This window comes from Quercus suber, unplaced genomic scaffold (genome assembly GCF_002906115.3).
Source record: "Quercus suber isolate HL8 unplaced genomic scaffold, Cork oak 2.0 scaffold_390, whole genome shotgun sequence".
In the NCBI taxonomy this organism is placed as follows: Eukaryota; Viridiplantae; Streptophyta; class Magnoliopsida; order Fagales; family Fagaceae; genus Quercus; species Quercus suber.
In genome coordinates, this window is record NW_027069842.1 from 409,934 (window position 1) to 418,930 (window position 8,997).

The 8,997-nt window shown below is 34.2% G+C and overlaps 1 protein-coding gene across 2 annotated transcripts; it reads right to left on the bottom strand.

The window, feature by feature from the left end:
- Window positions 1-620: 620 nt before the first annotated feature.
- Window positions 621-7,737, bottom strand: LOC112031514 (uncharacterized). 2 transcript variants are annotated; one of them, XM_024064206.2, is made up of 5 exons: window positions 7,402-7,737; window positions 5,992-6,175; window positions 4,085-4,502; window positions 2,616-2,696; window positions 621-1,417 (listed from the first exon to the last, which is right to left on the bottom strand). In XM_024064206.2, the coding sequence occupies exons 1-5, from the start codon at window positions 7,483-7,485 to the stop codon at window positions 916-918; spliced, it is 1,269 nt and encodes a 422-aa protein (XP_023919974.1). In that variant the 5' UTR covers window positions 7,486-7,737; the 3' UTR covers window positions 621-915. The 2 variants fall into 2 exon arrangements, with proteins under 2 accessions (XP_023919974.1, XP_023919975.1); XM_024064207.2 differs by having other exon boundaries at window positions 5,992-6,172; window positions 7,402-7,734.
- Window positions 7,738-8,997: the final 1,260 nt, after the last annotated feature.

Sequence of the window (8,997 nt, forward strand, 5' to 3'; positions counted from 1 at the left end):
CGAAGAGACACTAAAATTCCTGAGGCAAACCCAATATCACCCTTTCCTTTCCCAGCCTTCTTGGGCAACATAGTCTGGTGAATATTAGGAAAAACACCACCATTAGCAATAGTCACAGACCCCATAAGCTTGCTCAACTCCTCCTCGTTCCTCACAGCAAGCTGAATATGCCTTAGAATAATCGGTGGGTCTAAAGCAAGAAGGGGAGTTCACCAGGAGAGAGAGTATTTATTGTAGTTTTCACATGAATACTTGTGAATATTATGCAGGAGGTTAGTGAAACTGAGTCACTATGACAAAGGCATATAAAATAAATCACATTTGAATTCAATCATTAGCTTCTTACATGACTGACTTGGTTTATATTTAACGATAGATACTTTCTCCCTGTCCACATAAGGATGGTACCAATAGCATCATTAACTGGACAACTCTATGTAAGTTCTTTGAATCTGTTTTGAAAAGCATCAATAGGTGTGTGTAGGTGGCTTTGGGGGCTAACACAGTCAGGCCAGTGTCTATCTATTTAAGTTTTTATAAGCTCAGTATATATCCATCCATCTATATATATATATATATAGAAACCAAAAAGGAGCTATGGTTTTTTTAAAGGCTCTTAATTCCATACACAAAACTGTATCATGCCTTAAATTCCACAAACAAAAGTATATATCAAGATGTACACTACTTATGCTACAGGATTTATCAATGTAACCCTCCTAATTCTAACATTATATTAGTCACATATCAACTTCTGCAAGAACTAGCTGACTGGTGATCGGACTGACTTAATGCTAATGATAACTAAAGTCAGTCAAGCACAATACGATAAGATTAAGCCAACCTGATCATCACCCAACTTCACAATGGCATTTACAATTATAGTTATCCCTTATTGAAGTGTTCTCCAAACCATCATACTAACTTAAGTACTGCCACAGCCATCAAAGCCGCTGCTCTGAAGTAAACCTCATGCATACTTTTGTCCACTTGCCTCACCATTTCCTCTTCCTTCAAACTCAACTTGCTTGCATTCTTACTAATATAGACAATTGTGTATCTCAGTTGATTCACCGCCCATGATAGCCAAACCAGCCCAAAACCAATACCAGTGCTAAAGAGCTTAGATGCACAGAAGGGTACCCTCCCACAAGCTACTTTACAGATGACATTGAAAAGTACAGCAAGGCCGGTCCCAGCAATTCCAACAGAAAATTGAGTCAGCAGCTCAGGAAGCTCAGGGCCAGACTTCTTCAGGGAAAGGATTGCCGTTTTCCCATGGTACCTCTTGTGAGCCATTAACGATAGAAGGCACTCACATGCATGGAAGTAGTTCTTCTTGTAGAGGTCCCTCTCTCTGCCTACTTTCCTACTATTCTTTTTCTTTTGTGATGGCTTGACCTTTAATTTTTCGGGACTGTTAAGAATGTGACATGCCATATACAATATATAAAAGGTTAAAATTTAAGCAAGGAATTTCTGGAAAACAGTTAGTGCGTGCCTACCAAAAAGTCAATTAGAACCGAAGATTTTGGATTTAGGAGAAATGTAATATTAAATTAACAGTAGTGAATGCATCAATATGAAAATATGAAATACCAGCATCATGAATGCAGACCACTCATGCAGATCCCCCTATATGAGCAGCATGTCAACATTAAGATAATGGAGGCCCAACCACCACATGGATCGGGATCTTCTCCATTTGCTTTGCAATGAAAAGGTTCCATTTTATGGTGAAAATTTAATTTTTTTACAAATTTAAAGGTGTACATAGTGCTATGTCATTTAAAATCATATTCCCCTAGTAAAAAAAGATAAAATAATGTAACACCATGTGCATCAATAGATTTGTGAAAATTTAATTTTCACTGTGAAATGATTTCTCTCCATTATAAAACAAATGGAGGGGATCCTAATATCAACCACATAGGAAATCCTCCCCTACTAGGTGATAAGTAGATCCCAAATAACATATATTGTTGATTTCACTAGGTTAATTTTAACGACGTTCTTCCATCGTCTAAAAAAACAAACAAAATAGATTAAGGGTTTGATTAGGAAGTATTCAAATAAGATGAAAACACCCCTTTGCAGTCTCATTCTAATTTAAGGAAACAGACATATACGGAGGGCCCACTCCTTTTCATAGCTAACATGTTGAGCTTCTATTGGTCATTTGACCACGCTTGATAGAGATCATAACACCAGATCCAGGACATAATTTCTTTTAGAGTTGAACTTTTTGTATTAATTTAGTATCTCCACCTGGTATTCTGAACTCACAAAGCCTTGAATCCCTACTACTAAGGTTGGCTAATAAGATTTTTTAAGCTGTTGAATTAGCTTCTTACGACCTTTATCTAAAGTGTATTTTCATACCAAAAGCAATCATAACATGTCGCACCACCACCATACAAAGTCTTTCTAGTCTTCCTCTTGCATCAAGGCATTCTCAACTTAAATCAAATCAGTTCAAAGAAATAACCATGTGGTATTTATGTGGGAAATATTTTAGCATTTTTTCTTATTTTTTCATACATAATCACTAGCCAGGTCAATGCTAAAAATTGAGCAAAATATAAATTTTCAGAAAGTTAATCATTGTCATATACCTCTTTAAAGGGGCTACAGTTATAGCTTGAGGCTTCATAGAAGATCCAGGAACATTGGCCACTGCTTCATAGCTGTCCAATCTTTACAATATAATGAATAGTCAGATCTTTAAAACAGCGACAACAGCAAATGGTTGATATAAATATAGATAGAAAATAATAAAGAATGTTTGTTGCCGTCAATTTTGAAGCAACATCTTAAGTTCATTGAACAAACTAAAAGGGATATTCAATGTTGTCAATTTTAATGCAACATCTTAAGTTCATCCAATGCTATATTCCCTCCATCCTTATTTAAATTTTAAATGTCTTGGTTTCTTTTTTAGAATGTCCCAAATTACATGTTACTTTCTAAAAGTGAAAGTTCTTACTATTTCAATTTCACGAATCATCCCTACTTTTTTCTTGTAAAGCAAATAAGATTCATCTTAAAAGCAGTCCCATCTCTAATATAATGCAAGGGACATCTAGGGAGTTGGTATATTTTACCTTTGTATTACTACTCACACCATTTCAAAACAAGATATATAAATTGGGCTGGAGGGGAGTATCAATAGCAAGGAGTTCTGATAGCATATTATTCAGTAAAAAGCCAATATAAAGTAGAATATGTAATAAATCAGGGTTTGGAGAGGAAGGTAGAATGCAAAGAAGTCCCAGACAACTCTGACTTCACAACTCCTAATCAGTGAACATTGTTGCAAACTAGAACAGATTCAAGCATGACATAATTCATGGAGTAATTTCCATCATTGAATTTTTTTTTATTGGTAAGTTATACACACAACCAGTGGGTCTTGAACCCACAACCTCACCTTCCATACTATTATTATGGGAGGAGGAAGAACCAATTGAGCTATTGACAATTTCCATCATTAAACCCCTGACCTCACCCTCCCCCTTGAACTTATTAGGGGAAGAGTTTCCAATTGAGCAAGAGCTGAATCACTACTCAGTCATCATATTTCAACAATTTATTCCATTCAACAAGCCATTGGTTTAGCAACATAAAGTGTAAACCCAAAGTTGTGTACATCAAAATTGAAACTCTAATCAATGCCTAATGAGCAAAAGTGGGGTCAGGTCAAAGTCTTTTACAAAATGACAGGAATTAAAACAAAAACCACAATATTCAAGCCAAGTGATGAGGTTTTTATACCAGATGTTGATGATGTCATTATATGAGATCTATCCAATCAAGAGGCTGTCAGGAGATTTAAGAAATCAAATTAATTAATCAATGCCATAAGCTAAACTAACCGAAAATAGTCATCTGATCCAGAAAAATGTTCAAAGAACACTCAAGGTAAAATTAAGTTAGGTACCTTATCCCAAGGGGGGGGTGGGGGGTTAAAAGATTGAAGGAACTAGATAACCCTTCACAAAATTTAAACATACAGCTACAGATGAAAATTATGTTATACATGTTATAATTTTTGTTGTATCAAGACAGGTCTAAGCCTCCATACCTACTATAGCGTGGAACCAGCATAGACAGCTGTCCACACTTGGATGAGTTTCTTGATACATAGAACTCGGCTACAACTGAAAGTAGATCATTGACCTCCTTCCCTGTATCTGTGAATATGACTCGTCCATCTGGCTGAACTACGATTTTTGAACTACTGGCCAAATCTCTCACAAAGTCCAGTATAGGCTTTGGGGCATGGAGTTGGCCACTTGGATAGATAAGAGAAGGACCAAATGGCTGTTGATATGCATCAGTTTTCAATGCTTGTAACCCCATCAGGTCAGATAGTAAAGACACATCTAGTCCACTTCTCTCTACTTCACTTGGTCTGGACATAAGGAACTTCAAGATTTTGTCATGTTTTGTGCATTGCTCAGCAATTCCAAAGCTAAATAGTATCGAGTCTGGGTGGTCATCTGAATTCAAAAAACCAAGGCAATTAAATACATATCCGGCATAATGCAAATATACAGAGAAGCAAAAAAAAGTAATAAGCAGTGTGAATCATTCTGCATGTCATCCTATAAAAAGACAAAAGACTATATTACCAACTACCCCCATTTCCATACCTTTATAATCAAACTCATTTAAAAAATCAGACACACCTTTCTTGATCATAATATATTTAGTTATTTGCTTATCTTTAACCACTGGAGTCATTCCCTTTCTCCACTAGTGCTTATTTTCACACAAACACACGTCAACAATTTCAAGCACATGCACAAAAACACAAACCTAGACACGGTCCATATAAGAATCCAATAGACCACTTAATATGCCCAAATGAAAAATACAATTTAACAAAAAGGTTGAGATGCCATCAAAAGACCAGGGAACATTCATAAGTACTAAATCTCTAAGGTTGCATTTCACACAGATTCTGACAATGAGAAATCTGTCAACAAAGACTCTGATTTCCAAAACAGGATTTCTAGGAAATTTTTATGCAAAAAGTAAAAACTAAAAAGGAACAATTTTGTCATCACTGCCACCATAATTGATGATACCATAACAAGCAAGTGATCAACACCAATAACCCTCTAAACATAGTCACTGTAGTGTAAACTAGCAAGAAAGAGGGGTCTCATTATAAGAAGAGAAATAGAATGATGAAGAAATCCATTATCATTAAGACAAAGATGATAATAACACCTTAAATAAGATGGGAATGACAGAAAAGAGAATGCTGGCAAATTAAATTTGCTTTGAGGTATAAATTGAAACTATTGTCACTTAAGTCCCTCTGAATCTTAATGTGAAAGCATTTGCAGAAGCATGCATTCTTTGGTTACTTCCGTTGGATGAACTCTTGAAAGATATTCTACCTTCAAAATTTGATGGAAAGAGGTCTACCAAACATGTTCCTTTTTGCTACCACTAAATTAGAAATTAGATAATGGAGTCAAAGGAGAAATGAAACCGATAGAAAGCGCAATTTACTAGTTTCATTCATACATCTCCAAACATCCCTTGCTTAAACTATACTACTACAAAGAGGGTAGCCAAACTTGGTCTCATCTTTTGATTTTTATCTCTACTAAAAATAAATAAACAAGGAATTAAATAAGGGTGTTAAAATTACATAAAAATTTTAAAAATACAAGAATTTAAAAACAACAAATTCATCTCCTACATTTTTGCTTTGTTGTTTATCACTTAACTTGCCACTATCTCCTTCTTCACAATAAACTCCAAATCTTTGTCAATTTCCTACCAAATCAAATAATTTCCCTCCTTTTCTTCCCAATATACATTCGTACTTTTAAAGTATGAAAATTCACTTGAAAAAGAGGGAAGTGATAATTTAAAAGGATTAGTCAATAAAGGGCAATGATCTTCACTTCTCAAAAAAATAAAGGGCAACCATCTTCTAACAACAATTGCATCCAATAAATATCTGCAAACCTTGCACGTCAATGAGCACAGGCCTTTTAACTGTTGAGTCAATATGGACAAACTGATTAGACTCGGATGACCCACTTATGGATTTCCATGGATCCTCACACTGATGTGGCCTCAAAGTAAGCGATCTTGATCTAATTAACTCGTGTCTAACTCCACAACTTGGCAAAAGAGGTTGAGAATCCTGCTTTGAACATGAAAAAAAAAAATATCAGTTTTCAAAGCAAACAACCAACTATGGGACAGGATCATTTTGTAGTTTCATTTACTAACCAGGCTGTAAAAAGAAAACATGTCAATGCAATCATCAAGCAAATACTAAATGGAGCAACCACAAAAAAATAAAAATAAAAAAAAATAAAAATAAAAATAAAAAAAAATCCTAGCAAATGAACCACAACAACTAGGGCCTAGATATTATATACAATGGCAATACGAAACAAAACAACTGAAGACATGGAATTCAAAATGAAAACAATTAATGTAACAAGACAAGAATAGCAATTTAATTAAAACTCAAGATCTCATGATAGATAGTCAGGCATTAAGCAATATGAAACCAACTTTTAAGAACACCAGATTCCAGTAGCATAGTTCACATAAGTGGGCAAAGAGAGGGGGGCTGGGGAGAGGGGGGAGCTGCTCTCTTCATGTTAGTACTACATAAGTGAATTATATGTGAAATAGGAGTTCTTAAATCATCAAAAATGAATACTTAACCCGCTATTAATTATCTCACTTATAATTTAACCATGTGAATTGACAGTTCCGCACAAGCTACTAGCATAATAAAACCATGAAAGTAATTAATTCTCCAGTTGTCTTAAAATTAAGCTAAAAATAAACTTTAATTAGCATCGAATGCACTAGAGTATGTGCTCTATTGAAATTGTTATTAGACCATGCATCAAAAACGCATACTACAAAGAAACAAAAAAAATTAAGTTATAAATATCCACTTAGGCCAGTTATTACTATTTATTCTCAAGCATGTGAAAGCTATTGAGCAATTCGAAATAAATCAGTAAAAGACTCAAGCAGAATCCCATCAAAATTCAATAGTCAAAACCAGCAAACTGTCGTACAGATATACAACCTAAAACACTTGAAGATCTAAAACCCAGTAAATTTCACATAGAATTGCAACATATTGATATGATATAAGCCCAATAAGCCAAGCTCTACTCTGAACATACATAAAACATATCAACAATCATTAAAACATGAATCCCAAGAAAACCCTCTTAGGATTAGCACATATTTCAATAACCCAGATCCCCAAACCCATTAAAATCAACTAATAAGCATGCTAATCAGCCAATTCCTACTACCACTACAATAAACCCATTATCAAATAAGTAACATAGCAAACAAACCCTATAATTAAGATTAAAAATAAAACTTGCGCTTTACCTTAAAGACTCTGCTATGTTCTTGGTGCAAAACAAGCCCAGAAGGGTACCCATGAGAAGCCATAAGACAAAGCTCAACAACCATACCTAAGAGAAACCCAGTTCAGAAAACAAGTTCCTGAAACAAATCTCTCCCCTTTTGTGCCTTTCTCACACGTCCATAAACTTATCCATCCCCTAGGCCTGGCAATCAAAATTATAAAACAAATAATAAAAAAATGTAAAAGTTTGGATTTTTCTGATCCAATAATTTGATCTAGAATTGTCTGAACTTGGAATCTGTGGCACACACGGCCTTAGAGTCTTGATTACAGGTTGGACTACCGCAACAAAGGTCCACAAGTGGACAATTTTTTTTCTTTTTTTTTGGAGAAGGGACAAGTGGACAATTTAAAGTGTGGACAAAATTTAGAAAAAGGATTTTAGGCGTTATATTTTAAGTTTTCTCTTACTATTTAATTAGGTGACTACTTAATTAAAAAATATATTTTAACTTCGTGACAAAAAATTTACATAGTAAAATTTTAAGGCATAATCCTAAAGAAGTACAGTATTTAAATTATGCTCTTAAAGTTACATCTGAGTGCTTTGTAGTTTTGTTTCTTCTTGTTGGACACTACGAATTGAGAGCTTTTTTGAGTTTTCCTTGGGGGTCCTTACTTATTCCAGGATTTACCTCATCTTGACCATTGGATAAAGTCATTGTGGGGCCACCTATGAATAGAGTATTCGTTTGGTACGTGTGTTTAAATAACAGTTTTTAGTTTTTTTAAAAATACATATGGATGAAAAAATGTGTGCAAATACGTGTAATGTTGTTTAAAAACTGAAAACACGTATTTAAACTTGCGTACCAAACAAGGCCACCTTTTTTTTTTAAGAGATTTTATATATAAGACTAAAATGAATAGAGATTTGTTAGCAATATACTACAATAAAACAATTTTCATAACCATTTTTCCAACTGTTAGGTGAATTCTGGTTTTTAATAACATAATAATGTATAAGATCATCACAATAACACTATTGATTCATTGAACTTACTTTTATATTTTTTTTTTTTTTTTTTGAGAATACTTTCTATATTTTTATACTTTTACTAAACCAATTATGTTTGACTCTGTACAAGTGAAGAATGAAAGAGAACTGCCTAAGCTACAAGTAGTCTAGAATAGATATGCTTAAACTGCAAGTAGTTTGTATATAGAATTAGTTAGAATTCTGTTTTGACAGTTGTCAGTTTTGTATTGGCTAGATTAGAAGTTAGTTACTGCTGTTAGTTTTTTCCCTCTCTAATCCTAGTATATAAAGGCAGAGCTCAGATATTTATCAATATATGCATATACAATTTTATCATCTCTCTCCCATGGTTTGCTTGATTTCCTCCATTGATGAAAATTGTATGTGTGCTTGAATTCTAACATGGTATCAGAGCAGAGCTAGTTCAGAGTCTTCATTCTTGGTACTCTCTGAAATTGCTAGTTCAATTCTTTGCTTTTCCCTGTGCGTTTCAGATCAAGTAGAAAATTTTCCTTTACATTTTCTCTTGATTCTTGCACATTTTCTTTCCCCTTTGTTTCGCTTTCTTTTGCAATCC